Source organism: Podarcis gaigeae (assembly GCF_964106915.1).
Source record: "Podarcis gaigeae genome assembly, chromosome: Z".
In the NCBI taxonomy this organism is placed as follows: domain Eukaryota; kingdom Metazoa; phylum Chordata; class Lepidosauria; order Squamata; family Lacertidae; genus Podarcis; species Podarcis gaigeae.
Genome location: NC_139691.1, coordinates 23,193,084 through 23,217,651, shown reverse-complemented (window position 1 = coordinate 23,217,651; position 24,568 = coordinate 23,193,084). Strand labels below are relative to the sequence as shown.

Sequence of the window (24,568 nt, the reverse complement as noted above, 5' to 3'; positions counted from 1 at the left end):
CCTCAGGTGCTTAATGCTCTTCACATGCCATTATTGCTGCTCTCATTTTTACACCGCGCTATGCTTTTTCATTCATCCAAAAGTCCTAAGTGGTGCAATATTATGAAGATCCGCTTGGGGTGCCAAATAGCACCCACAAACCGCCATTTTATAAAAAATAACAGTGCCTCCATTTTGTCTGGCTTTTGGAGGGTGGCGTAAGGGCTTGGTCGCCACCAGAGCCCTGGCACTGCCTTCCCAATGACGGAAGCATAGTAAGTGCTTGCCCATTTTTTGGAAGAAGGGAAGGGCTCTAGGACTATCCCTGAGCTAGAGGGAGATGGCACACCCTTGAAAAAATCTTTTGCAATCACAGCTTTGTACAGGTGCCTGTGCCCTTTCTGCCTTGCCTCCCAAAAGCAGCTCATGTTGCTGTCCAGCACTGCCTTCAGCCAGGGCTCGCTTCTGGTTATTTACATCTGAGTTAAAAATAATAATAAAAAGCTTGCTCTGTTGTTTAAGCCTCCTTCCTCCCTTCTCCCCTTCTCTCTCTGTGTGTGCTTCTGTATGTGTCTCCTTTGTGTCTGTAAGGGAACCCTCTCTCACCTTTCCTTTCATACCTGTGCTGTTAATTATTTCTACAGATTTAATATTTAAAAAGTGTGCTGATTTAAAATTTATCTGTGCTATAAAATAACAGTGGTAACAATAAGTTAAAGCTAAGTAAATATAAGAACTTTGAGGAGCAGCAGTTGCCAGGACATTGCCCCATTCATCTCTATATAGTTTCATCCTTATTTCAGACATAGTGTTATATTGGTATATTGCGATGTTTAGCTGGTGACATATCACAATGTTGAAAACCAGACATCGTCCAGACCTACTTAGTCTCTCAATCTCCATGCGTTTTGAAGGAGCAGAACCTCATTTATGATACATTGAATATAGGACCTGCTTTTCTTGTAGGGTTTTTTTTCTCCCCTGAGGTGCTTAACACTGTTTTTAACCCCATTATTGCTGTTCTCATTTTTAAACAGCACAGTGTTATTTCATTCATCCAAAAGTCATAGTTGATGCAATATTATGAAGATCCACTTGGTGGTACCACATATTAGCTTCACACAGGGTGCCATTTTGTAAAGATTACAAAGTGCCTCCATTTTGTCTGGCTTTTGGAGAGCGGGGTGGAGGCTCTGGGATACTGCCATAGTCCTTGCACTGCCTTCCTAATTACGGAAGCCTAAGAAGTGTTTGCCCATCTTTGGGAAGGGCTCTAGGACCATGCCAGAACCCTGAATCTTCCTTCCAGAGCCAGAGCAGTGCCGCAGATTTCCTGCACAGAACAATGACAGTCCTGTACAGGGGTTATTTACTTCTGAGTTAAAAATAATAATAAACCTTGCTTTTTGTTTAAGCCTCCTCCCTCCATTCTCCCATTTTGTATATGTGTGCAGGGTTGTGCGCCTGTGTCTCCCCTCATGTCTATTAGGTGATATTTTCTCACATTTCCATTGAAATCTATGCCACTAATTATATAGCTTTAATTTTAGGGAAAGTGTCCTAATTTAAAAATTACCATAAAACAACAGTTGGAACAATTTGTTAAAGGTAATACAGACCTCTAAGTAGCAGCAGTTTCCAGGACATTACCCCGTTTGTCTCTTCATAATTTCATCCTTATTCAAACATTGTGTTATATCAGTATATCACAATGTTTAACTGGTGACATATCGCGATGTTGAAAACCAGGCATCGTCCAGACCTAGCTGCAGCCATTTTCCTTTCTGTAGGATACCATTTCAGTGTGTCAATCTCCATGCATTTTCATTTATCAAAACATACATTACAGGTAGGACCTACATTTCTCAATGGGGGCAGAGGTTCCTCCCTGAGGTACTTAACACTGTTTCTAGTCCATTATTGTTGTTCCCATTTTTAAACAACACAGTGTTAAATCATTCATCCAAAAGTCCTAGGTGGAGCAATATTATGAAGATCCACTTGGGGGTGCCAAATAGCGGACTCACAAGCCGCCATTTTATAAAAGATAACAGAGCGCCTCCATTTTGTCTGGCTTTTGGAGGGTGGCGCAAGGACTTTGGCACAGCCTCCCCTAAGCCGGAAGCTCAAGAAGTGCTTGCCCATCTTTGGGAAGGAGGGAAGGGCGCTAGGACCACAACAGAGACCTGAATCTTCCTTCCCACAGCCAGAGCAGTGTTAGCATTACAGTTCCCTAAGCTGAGATGCCACAATTTTTGCAAGATCCATAACTGAGAAACTCCACTTGTGGGTGAGAAATATTGGCCTCAAAAGGTTTGGATGGACAGTATGAGGGTTCTGAGGTGCTGCCATGGCCCTGACACTGCCCTCCAAAGCTGGGAAAGCCTTATGAGATTGCAGTTTTGCACAGGTGTCTCTATGCGTGGGAATAAATAAATGGAGAGTGGGTTTCCTTTTATTTAAATTAATCTACTTACTCCCCCCCACACACACACCTCCTGACACCTGAGCCCTGCTGGGTCCCTCACATGGAAAAATAGATTGGGGTCATTTACTTCTGAGTTCAAAATAATAATAATAATAAACCTTACCCTGCTGTTTAAGCCTCATTCCTCCCTTCTCCCCTTCTCTCTGTGTGTTCCTTTTTCTGGGTTTCCTCAAATGTGCCTCTATTTTGTCTGACTTTGGGAGGGCAGGTGAAGTGATCTCTGAGAGCCCTGGATCTTTCTTCATAGACAGAAGAACAGCACAGAGAAATTGAGGTGGCAAAAATGTGAGAAGATCCATTTTATCTGACTTTGGGAGGGTGGCTGGTACCGCCCTCCCAAAGTCCAGAAACCTTATGCCTTTGCGTAGATGTCTCTGTGCACGGGGAATAAGTAAATGGATAACCGGTTTCCTTTCTTCTCCATTTATCTATTTATTTCTCTCTGTAGTTCCAGAGACTCATAAGCCCTTTCTGTCTCACATGGCAAGAGATGTGAATGCTGCTGTCCAGTGCTGCTTTGAATAACTGCTGCCTTCAGTTGCTTAAGCCTTGTTTCTTCCTTCTCCCCTTCTGTATCTGTGGGCATGCTTGTGTGTCTTTGTCTCCCTCATGTCTATCAGGGAACATTCTCTCACATTTCCTTTGACATCTATGCTACCAATTACATCTACAACTTTAATTTTAGAGAAAGTGTCTTAATTTAAATATTATCCTTACTATAAAATAACAGTTGTAACAATATGTTAAAGGCAAGAGATATTTATAAGTTTCAGATGCCTAAGTAGCAGTTGCTTCCATCCGTATTTCAGACATTGTGTTATGCTGGTATACCGCGATGTTTAGCTGGTGAGGTACCACGATGTTGAAAACCAGACATTGTCCAGCCCTAGCTGCAGCCATTTTCCTTTCTGGACTATGTTTATGTAGGATATTCATTTCAGTCTGTCAATCTCCATGCTTTTTCAAGGAGCAGAACCTCATATATGATACATTGCATATAGGACCTCCTTTTTTTGTAGGGATTTTTCATCCCTCAAGTGCTTAATGCTGTTTGCAGTCCATTATTGCTGTTCTCATTTTACGCAGCGCTATGCTATTTCATTAATGCAAAAGTCCTAAGTGGTGCAATATTATGAAGATCCACTTGGGGTGCCAAATAGTGGACTCACAAGCAGCCATTTTATAAAAGATAACAGTGCCTCCATTTTGTCTGGCTTTTGGAGGGTGGTGCAGGGGCTCTGGGATGCCAGAGCCCTGGCATTGCCTTCCCAATGACGGAAGCATAGTACTTGCTTGCCCATTTTTTGGAAGAAGGGAAGGGCTCTAGGACCCCGCAGTAGCCCTGGATCTTCCTTCCCTGAGCCAGAGCTGTGCCCAAGGTTTTCCTCCACAGTTATATCTTTCCAGTTGTATCTTTCAATAGATCGTCTATAGTCCACCTTTAGGAAATTGAGATAAGGGCTCTGGGATGCCCTCTAGCACCACCATCCCTAAACCCGGAAAACCTTATGGGATCACAGCTTTGTTCAGGTGTCTCTGTGAGTGGGAATGAGAGCAAAGGAGGGTTTCCTTTGTTCTCCATTTATCAATTTACTCTGTTCTGCAGCTCCTGACACTTGAAAGTGCTTTCTGCCTCATCTCTGAAATGATGCATGCTACCGCCCTCATCCGGGGCTCGCTTGGAAACAAAGTCTTGTCCTATGGAAAAATAGACTGGGGTTATTTTACATATGAATAAATAATAAGAATAGAAACCTTGTCCTGTTTAATCTTTCTTCCACTCTCTTGCATTCCTATTTCTGTGTCTGTTAGGGAACCTTCTCTCACCTTTCATTTCATATCTATGCCACGTATTACTTCTACAGCTTTAATTTTAGAAAAAGTGTAATAATTTTAAAATTATGTGTTCTACAGAATATTGGAACAATATGTTAAAGGTAAGTAGATATTTATGTTTCAGAACCTTAAGGAATAGCAGTTGCCGGGACATAGCCCCATAGTTCCATCCTCATTTCAGACATTGTGTTATATTGGTAATATCGCGATGTTTAGGTGGTGACATATCACAATGTTGTAAACCAGACATTGTCCAGCCCTAGCTGCAGCCATTTTCCTTTTTGTAGGATGCTCCATGTAGGATCTGCTTTGGGGAACGGGGCGGGGGGGGGTTCTTAACGTTTCCAGTCCATTATTGTCGTTCTTATTTTTACACAGTGCTATGCTATTTAATTAATCCAAAAGTCCTAGAAGGTTCAGAATTGAGAAGATCCACGTGGGGGCACCAGATATTAGCATTCCAAAGGCTCCATTTTGTGAAAGATTACAAACTGCCTCCATTTTGTCTGGCTTCCAGACCCCTGGCACTACCCCCTCCCACGAAGGATAGTAAGTGCTTGCCCATCTTTGGGAAGGAGGGAAGGGCTCTAGGACCATGCCAGAACCCTTCCTTCCCAGAGCCAGAGCAGTGCAGGCGGAACAATAGAACAAAGGCAGAAAAACAAAGCCGGGAAAACCTTATGCCGTGGTTCCGATGTTTCTCTGTGTTGGAGTAAATAGAGGGTTTCCTTCACTCTCCATTGCTCTGCAGCTCCTTAAACTTGAAAGTCTATTTTGCCTCGTTTCTCAAGAGCTGAGCTGTCCAGTGCTGCCTTTGAACTGCTGCTGGTCTCAGCTGGGATTGGCTTGGAAGTCACCACTTGTTCCATAGAAAAATAAATGGCGACTATTTACTTATAATAATAATAATAATAATAAAAAATATTGCTCTGTTGAATCTTCTCTCGTGCCTTCTCAGCTACTCTCTCTCTCTCTGTGTGTGTGTGTCTCCCTTGTGTCTGTAAGGGAACCTCCTCCCACCTTTCCTTTCATATCCATGCTACTAATTACTTCTACAACTTTAATTTTAGAGAAAGTGTCCTAATTTAAAAATTATTTGTATTTTAAAATAACAGTGGCAACAATATGTTAAAAGCATGGGGGGAATTAAGTTTCAGACCCCTAAGTAGCACCAGGTGCCAGGACATTACCCCGTTCACCTCTTCATAATTCCATCCTTATTTCAGGCATTGTGTTATATTGGTATATCGTGATGTTTTGCTGGTGATATACGACTATTTTTAAAACCAGACATCATCCAGCCCTAGTTACAGCCTGACCTATATTGATGTAGGGTGCTCATTTTAGTTTATCAGTCTCCATGTGTTTTCAAGGAGCAGAGCGTCATTTATCATATGATACATAGGACCTGCTTTTCTTACAGAGTTTTTTCTTCCTTGGGGTACTTAACACTGTTTGTAGTCCATTATTTCTGTTCTCGTTTTTACGTACGGTAGTTAATTTCATGCATTCAAAAATCTGAGGCGGTGCAAAATTGAGAAAATCCATCTGGTGGCGCCAAGTGCACAGTGCCACTTTATGAAAGGTTACTGTTTTTTTTTTACTGCAAAGTTTTCCTGCAATGGGGGCCAAGCCATGGTGGCTTGAGAAGAACCAAAATCTTTTCATGAATGTGTGCCTGTGTATCTCTCATGTCTTTGTCCCTTTCCTCTCTTCTCCGCTTCTGTGTGTACACACATGTATGCGTCTCCCTCTATGTTCCCCATTTTCTCCTCCTTACCATCGTACTCTCCCTAATATTCCCCTGACCCTTTGCTTTCTCACACATTCCCCTCCCACACCCCCTATGCTTCCTTATGTGCTTCTTCACCTTCCTTTTTGTTCCCTCTGGCCCACACCCACTGGTGAAAAAGGAGAGAAGTGTTTTCATTTCCATTTCCTGGAGTTTACGTTTTTGGTGCCCCATAAATAGCTTCCCTCCGTATTAAAAATACAGGTTGATGGTTTTTTTTTTTAAAGAAGGAGGTTATCTCTTTGCCACATAGTTTCATCTTTATTTCAGACATTGTGATACATTGTTTTATTGTGAAGTTTAGCTGGTGATATCTAACCTGATGTTGGAAACCAGACATCGCCTAGCCCTGGTGTATGCAAGGCAGGTAGCAAAGCCAAAATGACACTGCTGTGATTCCATCCTGTGAGGGACCCACTGGGATTACTGTTAAGATGTTGTGTCATTTTGTCATCCAAAGGGAGCTCAACAGTAAAGTGGGGGGGGTGTTCAAAGTGCAATAATTTTTGCATCGGTTTTGTTGAAAGGATTATGCCCCTAATTCCTAGAGTCATATTCAGCTGATGAGTCTCACTAGCAGAATCCCAAGAAAGGACTGCACAGCTTTAACCCTCTCCCCCCACATGCCCCCCCCAGATTGCCTCTATGAGGGTCACGAGAAGCTCTGGAATAGGATATGGGGAGAGAAGAGGGGGGATCATTCTGTCTGAAACAATTGTCAAGAGCTATGTTGAATTCCTCCTTTAGTTTTCAGGTTCTGCAATAATCTCAGCAAAGTACTCTTTACAGTTCATCTGGCTGTGGGCATAAGCAAGAAACAGATGAACTTTATAGTCACTACTTAATACAAATAGAAACATCAATTGCCCTAATAGTCTATAACCATGAAAGTGGGAGGAAGGTGCATGCCTTTGGATGTGGTTTTTAAATTAAGTGTTAATAAAAGGAGCTATGTTCTCTGCACGTTTTCAGTAGTACTTTAAAATGTACTATGAACACTTGAAAGCTGATGTGGAAAGTAGCAGCGATATATAACTTAATGGCGTTAGAAACAAGTTAGGTGGAAATACTTTTTCTCTTTTGTTTTTTAAGGTTTGGCTTAACCAACAAGTTTGACACCGAATTTCCCTCTGTTCTGACAGGGAAGGTAAGTCAGCACATGTACCCCGTGTAAATTGCAAAAATGCTTTTCTTTCAGTCGGCTGAATGTCTTAAATGTTGAAAGAACTGAAAGATCTGGTGATCCTGACCTGTACTCCTATATTTTGAGATCCAGCCACTGATTTTCATGGAATTTACATTCAAGTTAATGTGTAGTGGAGCAGAGTACCAGGTGTTGGTTCGTTGACATCTTAGTCACTTCATCTTATTGGATTCAAGATTCATTTAGCTCTTCCCAGAATCCTCATTTTGTTTTATTTCTTCTCTCTTACATCTATAATTTCCACAAATCTTGTTTCAGTTTTCTAATGTCCTGGCACACAACTAATACCTTGTGCAATAGGGATCTGTACATTTTTAAATGTAAAGTGCCTTGTACATTTTAAGCACTAACAAATTATAAATGATGCTGCTGTCTGGAACACATATTATCTTTGGTTCTGTAACTACCATCCATTTCATTTTCAACACAGGCATAATTTAAAATACTTAAGTTAATGTTAGTAGCAATTACCATGCAACACTTTTAATATCATGGAATTCTGGGTTATAACAATGCCAATACATACTAATTTTAGCAATAGTAAAATATTGCTGAGTTATAGCAAGTATTGTGAAGATATTCTGCTGAGTGTGGTTTGTTCCTTATACAGTATATTTAATCCTGTACCTTTACCTTTATATTTAAAAAAGATATTTGTAGGATTAAGATGCAACAGAACAATTACGTTTAAACTCCACATTTCAGATTGCTGGATTGCTTTTTAATATTTGAATTCTTATATTATTGATCATACATGTTGACATTACAAAGTATCTTCATAAATAAAGAATGTGAACATATTTTGTGTAATTATTTTTTTAACTGAGATAACTGGATTGAGATTTTGTTTTAATTTGTACAAAAGGAAGTTTGTAAGTAGGAAGCCTATGATAAACTTTAAAAAGACAAGATGAAGAATGGGGATAGGTCTCAAAATATAGTCCCTAACAATAAATTTTATTTCCCTCCTCTTCGACTTTACAATCATTCTTTTTCCTTGGTAAATCTTTGAGTTCACCCCGAACTCTTGTCCCCCTTTTTTTTGTTCAGTTAATTCTTTTAATGGATATGTTGGTAATCTTCTCAACATGCAACAGAATTGCATGTTCAGGCAAGAAGTCTCAGTCCTAGCTTTCAGTTCTTAGTTGATGGATGAAAATATTGGTTTGTGATATATGGCCTTAAATCTGCCACTTCCCTGTCACCTTGATCAATCAATAATCCTTTAGGGGGAAAGTCCAGTTTCCTGTCCTGATCTTAAAACAACAAGGACTTCTGTGGGGAAATTGGTGTCCAGTGCAAGGAAGTGTAAGTCATAAAACATTCCCTTCGTATTGTAATTTGGCACAAGGCGTGATTGATTGGGCTGTGATTATGATGGCCAAAGAAGGGAAAGGGAGCCTGCTGGTCATTGCTCCTTTCCTCTCTTGTATCCTGTTGTAAAATATTATGACCCTTCCCTTCACCTTTATTCCCCTTTATGGTGTACTGGGCCGAAAAGGAATCTCTTAGAATGCTGTCTGGGTGTTTGGGTTGTTTTTCCTCCAGAAAATTTCTAATTTCCTAAAACACTGTTTTACTGAGGACCACTATTGTGGTCACTTGCTCCTTGAGGACCATCACGTTTCCGTACCTTGCGACCTTTGTGTGAAAAGGATTCCATAATTCACACATTCAGCATTATCCTAAGGACTGTGGGGCTTACCGTAGCCTGCTAAAACTGTATTTGCAGAGAGAGTGGGGGAGAGAGAAAGAGCTCACTTTTTACTGTGTTTAACATTGATTATGATGATGATAATAAGAATAACTGATTTGGTATGAAGTTGATGTATTTAAATCTATTTATGCAGGTAAGAAACACAAGTAAGAATACCAAAAGTGTCTGTAGAGTAACTAAAACAAAAATTTCATCCTTAGTGATTACTGTATTTTCTCACACACAAACTGGCAGTAGAGTTCTAATTCCTGACAGCCTTTACAATATTTTTTTTACAATCAAGCAGCATATAAATTTTATGAAATAAATAAATCCCAGAATTATATTTTCTTTTTCTACTTCCTCTCTATATACGTGGCTCCCAGTATGGGTTTATCTCTTGTTTTTCCAGGTTGCTCCGGAAGAATTCAAGACAAGTATCAGTCGTGTAAATGTATGTTTAAAGAAGAATCTCCCTATCAGTGTAAAATGGCTTCTCTGTGGCTGTTTGTGCTGCTGCTGCACGCTTGGCTGCAGTCTGTGGCCTGCTGTCTGTCTGAACAAAAGAGTAAGTACACATACAAGGCTACTAGTGTTACCAGCAGCTACCTGAAGTTGCTTGACCTCTTAATTTCTTTATTGCTTTTAGATCATTAGTTGCACAAACCTTTGTTCTTGAATATATATCAAAATAATTCACATCTTTCTTGTACTGACCCTAGAACATCTGTGCTTTTCTGTCAGCATTTTTCTCATTATTTTTTCAAACAACAAGAACTCTATTACTCTGATTTATATCCAAATGATAAAAATTCATTACAACACCATGATATGCAGAATTTATTCTTTTAATTAATTGATTCATACATTATTTTCTTTTCTAAACAGTCCTGTGTGACTCATGGCCTTAAATTCTTTACTTGCCCATTAAGTTATTTCTGTAGAAATACAATCAATACTTCTAGATGCCTGAATTTGTTCAGTGTCCTTTCAATAAACCCTAAGTGCCTTGGTTTTGCCTTCTTGAGGCTTTCAAAGCTCTTGTCACCCAAACCTTAGCTAATTGGTCATAATGCATTCATTTTGATAGAGAGCAGAAGACAGCACAGGTTTGGAAAATAAGAAAGGTACAGAATTATGCCTGTTTTAGGCAGATCTCTAGGAACCTCTACTCACTTTAAATTAGAGAAATGAAGGTCATAGCTATTTCAGTAGGCCCAGTATTAAATCTGGTTGGTATATTCTTGCTTGAGTGTTAATTCACTTCAAACCAGTTGCCACCAAGATCACCCTGTGCACTTGTGCCAAAACTCCAATAGTGTTGCAACTGAATCCCATAGGACTATTCCATCAGGTCATAGAGCAGAGGGGCAGAAAAGAAGCAGGGCTATGATGGGAGTCTCAGGTGAGATACCCACACAGTGGAAGTTGCTTCCAGTACCAGTAACCACATGTAAGCTGAGAAAGGTTCAGATAGTTTACTATTGCAGAAGATAAGGCCCAGTAAAACAGTTATGGACGTAGATATATACAGCTTGTAGGTTTTTGCAGATAGATATATACAGATGCATACAACTACAAAGTACAGTATCTTGGTTGCTTTAAATAACTTGTATTTTGGTTGCTTTAAATAACTTATAACATGTAAAAATGTAACAGTGGACAGGTAACATCGACATACTAACCAACAGACAGACAGACAAACTGCAGACCTACTGGTTGACACATGGAGCTGCCATGACATATCACAGATATAGTCAGAACACTGGCTTGTCTGACCTTGTACCTGTGATTAGCTCATCCATGGAATAATTTACACTCATGAAGGAAATTAACCCATTCTCATTTCCAGTTACTCCACCAGGCTATTCCGTAGCCCCTGCTAACAGGCCTTTGGCCCTCCCATCAACTATCACTTGGTGGGAGCCCTTCTGTCAGGCTATCTGTACTGTTTCCATCACAGCTGGTCTTTATAAGAACTGTAACTTTAAGAACTGGTGCCTCACCTTCCTTTCCCCCCCTCCTCCTCCCTTTCCCCTTGTGTATTATGTCTTCAGACTGCAAGATTAGGATAGAAATACTTTACATAATATGGCATAAGCCATGGGTGGAAAACCTGTGACTCTCCAGATGTTGCTGGACTCCATCTCTCCTCAGCCCCATCCTGCATGGACAATGATCATGCAGTGATAGGAGTTGGAGTTAGCAATATCTGGAGGACTACAAGTTCCCCAGCACTGATATAAACTTATGACTCCTAATATGTTTCTTGGCTGAACTACTTCAGACTGCAGTTAGAGGTGGCATGAGTGAATGCTCCCTCCAGCAAAAAAATTAGTCCCTGTATATAGAAAATTTTCTGGAGAAGGCTTTGTTAAAAAGCTGCTCTCTTGTTTCATAGTGCTTCCTACACAGCCTAAGAACATCAGACCCCTGCTGGATCAGGCCCAAGGTGGATCTGGTCCAGCATTCTGCTCTCACAATGGCTAGCCATATTCCTATGGGAAGCCCACAAGCAAGATATGAGTGCAATAGCACTCTTCGGCTCTTGTTCCCCAGCAATATGACTAGGAACAAGTATATAGTGAACGTTCATAATATAGTTTCCCCACTGTCATCTATCTTGAATTGGAACAGTCCAGATATACTTTTTACTTTGAGGCTAGACACTAATGATTATCAAAATTCCTGACCCCTGTGCAACTTCTGTAAATACTGCAAGCAGTCTGGTCATATATTTCATTTTACATTAATTTTTATTGCTTGCTTGCTTGCTTGAATTTATATACCTTCCTATACCCAGAAGCCTCAGGATGGTTCACAGAACAAAATATATAAGAATGGCCTTGTTGGATGAGACCAAAGGCCGATATAGTCTTTCCCATAGTGACTAATCAGATGCCTTTAGGAAGCCCACAAACAGGGTATGAGCACAACACTTTCCGCTCTTGTTCTTCACAGCAAACAGTGTTCAATGTGGACTATATTGAAGCTGGAGAAGACTGTGTTTTTTATTCTGTTGTGTTTTCCTTCATTCTATCTTATTTGTGTAGAGCCAAAGAGATGAGAGATCCTTTGCAGAATTCCTTGTCAATTGCAACAGACACATGGGCCAGTTTTATGGGCCATATTTAAGGAAACTGATTGAATCCATATTCTAATGCTATTTTGGTCATCTTTCCTAGACTAGAAGATCAATTGAGAAGTTGTTAGAATGGGAAAATAACAGACTATATCATAAGGTAAGAAGGGAAGTGGCTGCTTTAATCATGGTGGAGTGTTTCAGGGGTTTTTTCAATTTTAGTGTGAATACATTTATTATAAGCAAATACTATGCAATTAGCAAAGACACATCGCTGGATTAAAGATGCTTCTGTATTGCTTATGTGCCCCAGTTGTAGCCTTACAAATGCTAATATCCCAAATGGACAGATAAAATAACTATACACAGAGATAGTCATGTTACATTATGCTAAATATTATGCTCCCATTAAGGTAATGCTAAACATTATATTACTTTCCTAGCTTGGTTTGCACTGGAAGTTGAGTAAAAGGAAATGCGAAACTAGCAATATGATGGAGTATGTAAGTACTTTATACTTCTCTGTTAACAGATTGTTGGTTACAAAGGTGTTTCCCTATTTTTCTGACTGATTTGTCAATTAATTGCTCTTACTTTGAACAAAACACTCTTGGCTTTTCTGTTCTGTGCATACTAATTTGGGAATAAGCCCCACTGAAATCTGTAGGAAATCCTTCTAAGTAAACCTGGATAGGATTGGTTATGTATCCGTCTGTTTAATTCACTGGGGCACTCTCTTTTCCAAAAAGTCTGCCTTATTTCAACATTTGAAGAAAGTTGGTAGCATTGAGATGAATGGTTAATATGATACAGTGGTACCTTGGGTTAAGAACTTAATTCGTTCTGGAGGTCCATTCTTAACCTGAAACTGTTCTTAACCTGAGGTACCACTTTTGCTAATGGGGCCTCCCACTGCCGCCGTGATTTCTGTTCTCATCCTGAGGTAAAGTTCTTAAGCCGAGGCACTACTTCTGGGTTAGCGGAATCTGTAACCTGAAGCGTCTGTAAAACGAGTTGCCACTGTATTGTGCTTCCAAGCTGTAGTTTCAGACCAGTTCCTTGCCTCCAGTTACTCATGTGGTGCAAATTAGATAGGTGGGAAAGAGCTGTCTCTCTCCTCTCCTCTCCTCCCTACCCCCCCCCCCCCGTCCCCTTTCCTTTCTGTTCATTCCATATATGTTGGTTTCACCAGTTACCGTACATGCTGTATTGGACTTCCACTTTTTTGGCACTGGGTCCTCATGCTGCTAATGGTGCAGATTGATTTTCTTCTGAAGTTGTCTGTTTGTCCTGTGGATATCATGAATCTACATTTACCTTTGTCGCCGTTGTCATCCCCCCTCCCATCATTAACCATTCTGGTTCATATATATATTTAAGTAAATGTGGTCATCTTAGGTCCTGAGGTGATGCAGACTGGCCCGTCAGACTTTTTTAAAATCACAGATTTCAGCTGTGGCTCTTAAGCAAGCTGGTTGTAGCAACAAGGTATTAGCCATGTACCTTCCATTACAAGGTCTATATCTTTTGAATTTTACAGAACCGTACTGAAATTTCTGAACATTTGAGATTGAGAGTGAAGGAATGGGTTTCTGTGTAGTAAGTTTAAAAACTGACTCAACCCCCCGCCCTTTTGGGGGTGCTGTGGCACTCAGGGAATTTTCAGTTACATGCATATATGTAGCCTTTAGTGCTGAATTATTCACCTCCTCCTGGATTAGTTAGGACCTCTGCATGTGTTTAGGGGCGTAACTTGTTCAGGAAAGTTTTCAGATTGGCAGAGTCACCTGTTGTAACCAGCCCTGTACTTGCTCACAGGTGTCATGCATGAGGAGGTTGTGCACGGTGCCACAGTGGCTGCCAAGTTTGTGAACAGGGAAGTTTCAAGCTTCCCTTTTTATGGACTTGCCACATTGTTGCAGAAGCTTCATTTCCCACATTGCACTGATCATTCAAGTGCTATATAAGGCAACAAAACTGCTGATAACTCTCCCTTTGTTGGTGGTGCCACTTGAGGAATAAACAACCGGAAAGCAGCTGTAACTCAGAAGATGAAAACTGCCAAGTTAGATTCAGTTAAAAAGCACCTTCAGGATCCACTAGGGGGAGCAAGGTCTGAAATACAGTAGTACCTCAGGTTAAGTACTTAATTCGTTCCGGAGGTCCGTTCTTAACCTGAAACTGTTCTTAACCTGAAGCACCACTTTAGCTAACGGGGCCTCCTGCTGCCGCTGCACTGCCCGAGCATGATTTCTGTTCTCATCCTAAAGCAAAGTTCTTAACCTGAAGCACTATGTAACCCGAGGTACCACTGTATTGTCAATTGGGTACACTTCACCATGGGCCTTAGCACCCAACAGCCTTAGCACAGTCAGTATAGAAGAGTTGAATTAAATGGGCCAGTGATTGATTTGGTATAAAGTACTGTCCGTGATTTTACCCAACATATTTAATTACTTGTAGCTTGACTAATATTCTGTACGCTAATGAGCTGAATGTATTGGTTAATATATGTTTGTGTTTTTTCCCCTTCTATAGGTAATACTAATAGAATTCTTACCAAAATATCCCATATTTCGACCTGACTGAGGAGCAGTATTACCTTTCATGTTATCTGTCGTTTCCTACCTGTAGTGCCTTGTAGGGGATGTTGGAGAGAAGATGGTCTACTATTCTGTGATTTTTAAACACAAAGGTGTTCTTTAGTAGAGAAGCTTTGTTGCTATGTTACTTTCTTTTGTTTTAAGAAGAAAACAATTTGCACATTTTTAATGTTAAATAATGAGGCTTCTGTGTGTACCCTGAATTATTATTTTAAACTTCTTTAATGATGCAGAGTTGTCACTACAGATATAATAGCCACTATTGATATAGAATCAGTGCTGCTTGTAGCCTTTTTTGACACAGTACATCAGTTTCACACTACCTTATATTCTTGACAGAAACAACCAAGGTTAGCTTTCAGTAACTATTAATACAGTTTTGATAATCCAGTTGTATAAGACTTGCAATGAACAGCTCACTGGTTTTGTCCTGCACTTGCAAAGTTGCTCATTTTACATTTTGGAAGCAAGGTGAGGGTTCATTTGCAATATAGACAATGGGTCTATAACTATTGCCTCATTGTATAATGTTAAGTGTGATACTACATGAAGGTTTACAAAATGTAATATAATTCCTATTGTTTTACATTTGTTCTACATAGATTTATTATGAATTATGTCTGTAAGCATTCTTCTGATTGTATGACCCATTAGTGTGCCATACTATGAAGCCAATAATGGGTTTGTGCTTACTACCAAAAGTCCCGCTCAGGTGCACTTTGTTAGTAAATGAATGCGAAAATGTATCACATTTATAAAGGTATTATTGCAACACCTGTATATCTCCAAGGTGTCACAAACCCAATGGGATTATTGGCTTGAAATTCTTACATCATGCCTCTTAGCTTCCATTGAAACTGGGGAAACTTTCAAATGCATTTTATGATATGGCACTGGGGTGAGTGTCTGCTTTCATGGAGAGAACATCAAAAATCCCCCTGAGTATGGTCTACTCTAAAGTTGCAATCCTAACTCCACTTACCATTGAAACCTCATTGGATTCAATGGGACTTATCTTTGAGTAGACATTGTAGTGAGTAGGATTGTAATCTACATTATGTTTTAAGGACTATGGCAGAACTGAAATACAGTAAAGAAAATAATTTTTTAGCAGAGTTGTACTTGGGTATTCTCTTATAATATTATTTTGTTCAACATGATTCATCCTTCTATGAAGACTATCCGTCTAAAAAAGTTCAAAGAATCTGGGTAAGCTGTACTACTGAAATAGCATGGCAGATCTGGAAGCTACCAGGTTCCTCTATTTCAATAACTTACTCTTTGAATAATTATATGTCAAGACATGCACTCAGCTTGGTGGCTCTTGCCTTGCTTGGTTTTCATTGACAAGTTGATTTTGGAGGTGAGGTGTTCATCTATGATTCCATGAATATCTCTGGATATCTCTCTGTCCAGTGGACTGAATATTATTGAACACAAAAGGCCACTTATACCCGAAAAGCCTCTAATGAGTGCAGGGTAGGATTCAAGAATTGGGAAGCCAAAAATTCATCAGAAATATTTCTTTGATGAATATGTTAGCTTTGACTCTGGAATGTTTGGTTTACATGTATTTTCACACTACATATTCCAGTTTTACCCCAGTATGTTGCTATAATTGTGACTAAAATGGGATCGGAAGGTGCCTGCAATTTTATGTTGCTTGCTTGTGGCTCTGCTGTAACAGTGGCGATGAAGAAAGCAAGCTACCACCATCATGAGCCTTGCATTGCAGCTTCTTGTGCAGACCAGAGCTCCTGTTTCATCAAGAACTTGCATGCATCTATGTATGCATATACCACTTGCATGCTTAGGGTTGCCCATTTAGTAGAATGGTGGAGCCATTGCTTACTTGGAGCTCTGTGCATGCACCAGAGTGCCTATGGAATCCTTAATATCATGGACTTGAATGGGGTGCTCCTTAGTATGCTTTACACTGCACAGCTGCGAAAGCAAAGGATTCTAAGGTATGTGGCATAACTTGAACCTTGAAATATTTAGTGATGCCCAGGCTTCTGGCTCCGGGAGGAAATTCCTGATGGCAAGAGCTATCCAGTTGGATTTTAAAATGGAACACTGAGTATTAAAAATGTAATATCAGTTAAATAGAACTTTTGAGGTGCTGCTTGCTACTTAGACATTTTTATTACTCAGTGTAGGTATTTCACATTCTGTTAAAATGTTCATGGTATTGAACAGAGGAGTATTGGAAAGCAGAATGAATATTTGAATAGCCAAATACTGTGGCACAGTGTGAAATGCAGTGTAGTGGTTTCCCATTCATTATAAAGGGTGTTGAGAGTTATGTACAGTATTGCCAAAAAGCGTAACTCTAAATATTGTTTCTTGCCTGATGTAGCTGAAGCTTCTTGTGTTACAGTGCATTAACTGTCACATTCAAATATCACAGAATAGCCCAAACCCCACAAATCTTACTATTATTCCCCTCCCCCTGTGAGTTTTTCTTTGGATAGTTTCTTAGCACTGAGCAGATTTGAGTGTGTGTTTGACACTCTTTGTAATGAATTCTGAATACTATCCATGTGTCTTTTTAGATGCATGTCATTTCTTTGCTCAGTAGTTATACTTTGCTCAGTAGTCTCAACCCACCCCATTCTTGCTTCAAATAATCATAACATTGTGCCAGGCTTGGAGCTTTTTCATTTTGGTAGTATGTCTTAAATTAAGACTTGTACAAAAACACCTCCACCTTCCCATTCTGCTCATATTATGTAGAAGCTAATTCCATAGACACTAGTGTGACTTGTTTCCAATTAATCTCTCTTTTCCTCTTTTGTAGGATTAGGTTACAAATCTTCCAAGTCTCAGACAGTTTAAAAGCTCAGTTGAATTCCAAAGTTTGTCTGACAAAGGGTCCATACGTGTTACCTGTTAGGTGTACAAGAGCCAAATGTTTGTTAATTCAATTTCTAATGAAAAAAAAATGGCCCAACAGTGTTACTACTAATAGTAGCATGCAGAATTTTGTTGATTCAAATAATGTAAGTATTGCATTTTTACAGATGTAAAATACTACCCAATTCATCCTATTCGGGGTAGTATTTGAGGCATGTGTACACAGTGTGAGCCTCCCCCCTTCCTCTTGTCCTCATACTGATTCAACAGCAGTGAAATGTTATGAGGAATGGGGATGTCAGCCCTTTCAGTTTTCAGTAAGCTGCAGGAGCTTTGTGTAAAGCTACAAAGATTGCCCCAAACCTGACTTCCTCTTCACCTTCAGATTGCTCTAGGATTGAGGGTTCCACATGGGGAGCCAAGATGCAGCCCGTGGATGATTTTCCCACCCCCATCCTTATTACTGTCCACCTCTCCCTTCCAACACTTGAGAACATTGTATTCAATACCCATGAATGTGGAAGACTTTACTTGGCTCATGATCTGGTCATCTTTTTCTTAATATCCAAATGTTTGTAAGATAGAACCACGTAGCCTTCAGTCTGAAAGTAAATTATATTTGGGGTAGAATTTAACTCCAGCCGTACACAGAGTAGACCCAGTGAAATTAGGGTAAGGGATATGACTAATGGGTTCATTAATTTCAGTGGGTCTACTTTGAGTAGGATTGTGAGGACAGAATACCACCCCAGAGTCTAATTCTGTAAAAACCCAAGTTCTGCTCAAGCTGTTCTGCTATTCTAAGTTAATGTACACACCACCTGAGAGGTGCATCCCAGTATACTTAATGGCTTTACAAATGATTCTGTGGAGCATCTCCTTGGTTTTCACATTCCCTACTGTGTTTTCAGCATTCCCTAGTGCTGTTTCGAGTGCTTTACATCTTGAATTGGTTGCTCCTTCCATGCTGCCTCTTTATTTGATTTTTTGTGTGCGGTTGGGCCATTCCCACAACAGAAGCTCCTCTTTTCTTTTTCATAACCTGTAACAGTCAAGTAGATCTACAGCAGAGGTGGGAAACTTGTAGGCCTTCAGAAGTTGGACTCCCAACACCTGTTAGTCCCAGCCAGCATGGCCAATGATGGGAGCTGTGGTCCCAGTAACATATGGAAGGCTGCAGGCTTACCCATCTCTGATCTATAGTAACATGCCCAAGTAGTGGAAGAGGAAGTGCCTTGAACATTTCAGATGTACAGAGCTGTATACATAAAGCTATGGAATTTCATTGGCAAACTGGAAAACCCAAGCCAAACGCTGTCACTGATTTTATGCTGTTGTTCCCTACAAGGTTTAAAGCCATTTTGTATGGTATAGGAGAGGTGGTAGAATTCCATAGGTGAGGAGTGTCCTACATATGTTCCAAATTATAAGTAACAAAGCTTTCTGCATGTACTAAACTAGAACCACAGGGGGTGGGCCACACTATCTCCTTGATGCACTATTTTACTACATGTATGGTTTTTTTTTAATTTGGGAGAGCATTCATATATTGGATACTGCACACCTGCAGACTTCTGGTACAGTCCAGAAGTGTACCACCTTATTTTGTATATAATATGTATACTGGTTGTTCAATTTGCATCAGTATTGCAGAACTGGGAGGCTCTGCCCCACCCCAAACTGTGGAATGTATTATAGATATCCTATGTTAAGTCACACTTGAAACCGACCCATTGAAAAACCCATTGATTTCAGTGGGTCTGTTCCTGAATATGACTAACACTGATAAATTCAAAAATCCATTTTCTTGTCCTGATTTAAGATTCAGAACTCTACATGCTCAACTGTGAATATTGCATTTTAATTTCCTGACAATGACTGATCACTTTCACTTGAAAACACTAGAATTGAGCAATAAGGGGAAGGGGTCAGTGGGTTGATACATGGTGTAAATAATTGTACCATTTTAGTAAACAACATTGCATTAAAATATGTTCACATTCTGTAATCTTGTGAATTTTTTGTTTATAATTATTCGTAACTCATGAAACTTGTTAAACTGTATGCATTTTAATTAAGTCCTCAATACTTCTATTCAGTTTACGAATTAACGGCCACTTTTTAAATAGGATGATCTCATGCCTTGAAGTTTTTAAAATAAAAAACTAATTAAGCTTTGTGTCTGTGACTTCCTGCATTGCCCTATGTCTCCTTTAGCCAACATATGGATGCTAAGTATTTCCAGTGTGAATTGCTTTTGGAAATAATTTACTGGTGAACCATTTTTTTGCGATGAGAGCTTTTCTGTTGCTTTGGTTTCTTTATAGGATCCAACCAGACAACAGTCCGTAAACAGGCTGTGTTCACAAGTGCTGCATCCATGTATACGGTACTTAATATGCACTAAGGGGAAAGTCAACTTGCAGTCTTAACATAGCCCTGAAGCAACTGCCCCCTGCTGGTCAGACTGTTTATTTTTGTACATTTCTATTCTGCCTATCTTCTATCATCAAAGCTCAGTGAACGTGTGGTTCCTAGGCAGCCTCCCATTCAAGTATTGACCAGACCTGGATCTCCTTGAGCAGTAGCTTCATGTGCCTTCAGGTCATGCCCTAATCTACCTCTTGAATAAAATGCTTCAGTCTTTCCATCCATAATATTGAGATCATTCATTGATCCATACAAGTGATAACCTTATTTTTCAGGATTGTCAACCAGCACTTTGAAGTCTGATCAGCCACAAGGTGAGGTGTTGGGATTGTTCTGGCCTCCAGACTAATGCTTGGAGGATATAGAGGCCCTTGAAAACTGATGGTGACTCTGGTGAACCGGGTTCACGTCTCCGCTCCTCCACATGCAGCTGCTGGGTGACCTTGGGCCAGTCACACTTCTCTGAAGTCTTTCAGCCTCACTCAGCTCACAGAGTGTTTATTGTGGGGGAGGAAGGGAAAGGAGATTTTTAGTTGCTTTGAGACTCCTTATGGTAGTGATAAAGTGGGATATCAAATCCAAATGCTGCTGCTGCTTCTTCTTCCTCCTCCTCCTCTTCCTCTCAGTCATTTCTGAATGCTTGCTTTAACCTTGACATTGAAGACCTAAAAATGGCTGTGCTTAGTCAAGTCAGACCAAAGGCCAAATTAGCCTAACAGTCAAACTTTCCTGGCCATCTATATGGAGCACAACTAATACAAATTTGCTGCTGTGGGATGTAGTAGGTATAGGAGGGGTAGACACTGGATGTGTCCACCTTTGATCCCCACCCTGCACTCAGCTCTCAGCTCTGGCTCCTAGAAGCTGTCAGCATGCCATACCATAGGAAATAATTTCAGCTGGCCAGCTAAGCCAGGTGAGGGTAGCCAATGGGTCTCAAACCCTCAAGAGAGTTAGGAACTACCCCTGCATGCAAAGACAGGCTCAGCAGATTGAACGGACCCAGTAGTGGGTCCAACATTCAAGGAGGCAGTTTCTGCATCTGCTGCAGATGGAAGTGAGGGGCAGATGGGGCTCATCAGCCTGGGAAGGTAGCCCATCTAGGAAAAGGAAAACTCTAATCTTAAACCTCCACTGCCATACGGCTATACTCATTTGTGAAAGGCTTCAGGAGTGCACCCAAGGAAAAATCAATACCCGCTGCCTTGCAGGACATTTTGGGAGAAGAAAAGGCTAAGCAGTAAACCCTACACAAACCTGTCCCTAAGGTGTTTGGATGGCGCCTTGTACACTTCCTTCCAGCAACTCCTCCAACAAAGCTGGTGCCAAACATATTGCTCTGCTTTTCTTTGGACTACATCAGTGAGGCCGAGAGGGTGGTCTTGTCATCTGGGAAGCCCAGGACCTCCACACACTGCCCAGGCTTGGTCACTGCTCTGGAGAGGTCACTTAGGTACCAACACCATGGTTTGACTTCACCCCTGGGAGCACAATCCACTATCTTGAGATTGATGCCGACAACAACTGTTGCTGTATAAAACTACTTTAACCTATTTTAATTTGGAACACAGTTTCTGCAATGTAGTTTCCTTCATTTATATCCTGGCGTAAGGCAACAAAAATGGTGTTCTATCACGTACAGCAACCCTGTGAGGTAGGTTAGGCTGATACTGATGGGCTGAAGGTTCATGGCTAAGTGGGACCTTGAATCTTCTCGCGTCCTAGCCTGACGGAACCTCTATAAAACACACTGGTATCAAGAATCACACTGGCTTCAGTGATTCTACTGATACTAAATGGAAAGGCTTTCCCACAATTACTACTTTTTTGTGTACAGTATAAGGCATTTTCTTAATGGGCGGTTGTCTTGTACATGGGTGATCAACAACTTTGGCAACCCAAAAATACTGATTTGGGGTAAAAAAAAAAAGAGAGGTCGTCTTATACATGGAAAAATATGATATTTAAAACATTTCTACACCACCTGCCTGGTTTTCCAATGACATTATTTTAGACTGTAAAAGCCCTTGGTATAATGACCAGTCAAATCTGCACCATTGGCATAGATTGCACAATACTAATCTTGTCCTGCGTGTTCCCAGTAGCTGGCCATTCATGATTTTTTCAGGCATTGTGCTCCTAATTCTTGATGGGATAATGTTGTATTTGTGTGTGCAATATCAGGCTGGCATGTAATGAGAAGGGTATGTTTACTATGCAAGGTAAGGATAAGTTATACTGAAGGCTCTTCCCCTTTTAGGAAAATGCTGAGTATTTTTATTTCAGCACCTGAAAGATTAGCATATAACGAGGGCACAAAACAGCCTAGACAGATAGGGCTGGACAGATGTTACAAAGCTTGCTCAGTCTACTTGTGGCAGACAGGGATATCAAAGGAGATCTTGCATTGTGCACAAGTGTTGGGAGTTACGTGATTTGGTTGCTTGGTGGCTGCAGTCATACAGGCTGCTGCCATACTGAGTGTGCTTAATTTCAACTTTACTGTACATAACAGTACATTATTAATCTAAAGCTCCTTGCCCGGAGCAGGGGGGCTTCTGCCTTGTCACTGATACAAGGCTGGCTCCAAACTTTTGTGTGGCCTTTGCCAAGATAGCTGCCTTCCCTCTGGCTGTGAGCAGAGCAGGCTGGCTAACATTTATTTCATTTATGAATCATTTCCTAAGGAACATCCATCACAAAGTAATTTACAATGCAATAAAAACATAATTGAATTGCACGCAAAACAACTGCAACAACAACGATTACACACACACACATATATATTCAATTTCAAATCCAATTCCAATATTCATTTAGAAGGGACTGTTAAGAAAGGAACATCTGCAACAGGTGTGGAAAGAACAAATAAAGTCTGTATCTGATATTTAAAGGGAGTGGGTTCCAAAGATGCCTCCCCCCACTGAAGGCCTAATTCCGGCCTATTCAATACTGCCTACCTACACTGACTAACTGTGGCTCTCCTGGGCTTCAGATAAGAGGCTTTCCTAGCTGGAGATGCCAAGGATTGAACCTGGGACCTTTGGTATGCAATGCTGGTGATCTTCCACAGCGTGAAGCTTCCAGAAGGGCACCACTGAGACTCCTAGTGTGTGTGTGTGTGTGTGTGTGTGTGTGTGTGTGTGTAAATGTGCATGGGGTGTGTGTGCCAAACTGGATCTTTGACCTAGGCAAAAATGAGCCTTGTTTTACCACTGCAATAATGAACTTGCATTCAAGTTCTGCTTATCTGTGCCTGTTTTGTCTTTTAAAGAGAAGGGTACCCACTTCTTTTCAATAATGTACACAACTATTCATGTATGTAAACTGGAAGACAAAAAGACAAGGCATACCAATGCAGCAGAATGAGGCAGGGGACGGTTGGCAGGCTGTGCTACTTCAGCCAGCAGGAGGTGAGGCATACCAATGTTGAATGTTCCCCTATGGTTTCAAAATGAAACACACACACACTCACACACTAGTCCCAAACCAGCAATGCAAGTAGAAAACCCATCACTGAAGCTGTTTCTGGCATAGCATTCTCCTTTCTGTGCATATTTTCTTCTTGCAATGTTTGTGTGTTTGTTTTACATATACAGTGGTACCTCGGGTTAAGTACTTAATTCGTTCTGGAGGTCCATACTTAACCTGAAACTGTTCTTAACCTGAAGCACCACTTTAGCTAATCCCCCCCCCTGCTGCCGCCGCACCGCTAAAGCACGATTTCTGTTCTCATCCAGAAGCAAAGTTCTTAAGCTGAAGCACTATTTCTGGGTTAGCGGAGTCTGTAACCTGAAGCGTATGTAACCTGAAGCGTATGTAACCCGAGGCACCACTGTAAACTAGATGGGCACATCAGCTGGGCAGCCAGATTAGCTGTGTGTTTCCCAGCTGCACACCCAGCCATTTACAGAGTCGGTGAGCTTCATTAATGTGTGAGCCAGAAATTCCAGACCCCCCTCCAATCCGATGCCAAAGATTACTGCTAAAGCATTTGTACAACTTTTGCATTAGTTTGCAGTCAGTCAGACAAGGTTGGGTTTTGGGGTGTCCCTGCGGCCCCCAGTCTGAGTGTCAATTACTCAGTTTAGGAGGCAGCACAAAATGTGGGGTTTGGGGCACAAAATGTTGGCACCTGTTTGGAGTCAATTAGAAAAGGTTGGATTTTTTGGCATTACAGCACCAAATTATAGCACCAAACCAGTGCACTACTTTGGCACCAGTTTGGAATCAATCGTCAAGGTTGGATTTTGGGACATTTACTTGCAACCCCAGTTTGAGTGTCAGTTATTCAGTTTGAGGGGCGGCACAAAACGGGTTCGCGACACAAATTAGCACTGAACTTAGGCATCAATGGGGGGGGGATCTGGAATTTCGGGGTCACACGTTAATGAAGCTGAGCCAGCGTACTGCAGTAGCTGCCACATTGCGCTAGGAATAGAAAGACCCTGCTCCAAATTTCCCGCCTGCCAGGGGCGCTTTAAGCAAGATTTATTTTTCACTCTCTGCCTTCTGAACTGGAAAAGTGGGGCTGACACTGGATAACCTTCCTGGGGCTGTTGTATGAGAAGTACCTTGATCGTTGACTGGTTCAAAAGCCCC

The 24,568-nt window shown here is 40.8% G+C and overlaps 1 protein-coding gene across 2 annotated transcripts in view; it reads left to right on the top strand.

Moving 5' to 3' along the window:
* Positions 1–19,714, top strand: part of LOC310836770 (cysteine-rich hydrophobic domain-containing protein 2-like) — a 31,624-nt gene extending 11,910 nt beyond the window's left edge. Inside the window, exons 2-6 of one of the 2 annotated variants that reach the window (XM_083722629.1) lie at positions 7,188–7,242; positions 9,408–9,563; positions 12,181–12,237; positions 12,521–12,580; positions 14,616–19,714. In XM_083722629.1, coding sequence (XP_083578755.1) covers positions 7,188–7,242; positions 9,408–9,563; positions 12,181–12,237; positions 12,521–12,580; positions 14,616–14,666 — 379 coding nt within the window. In that variant the 3' untranslated portion in view covers positions 14,667–19,714. The remainder of the gene's footprint in view (positions 1–7,187; positions 7,243–9,407; positions 9,564–12,180; positions 12,238–12,520; positions 12,581–14,615) is intronic. The other variant, XM_083722630.1, reaches the window with a different exon arrangement.
* Positions 19,715–24,568: the final 4,854 nt, after the last annotated feature.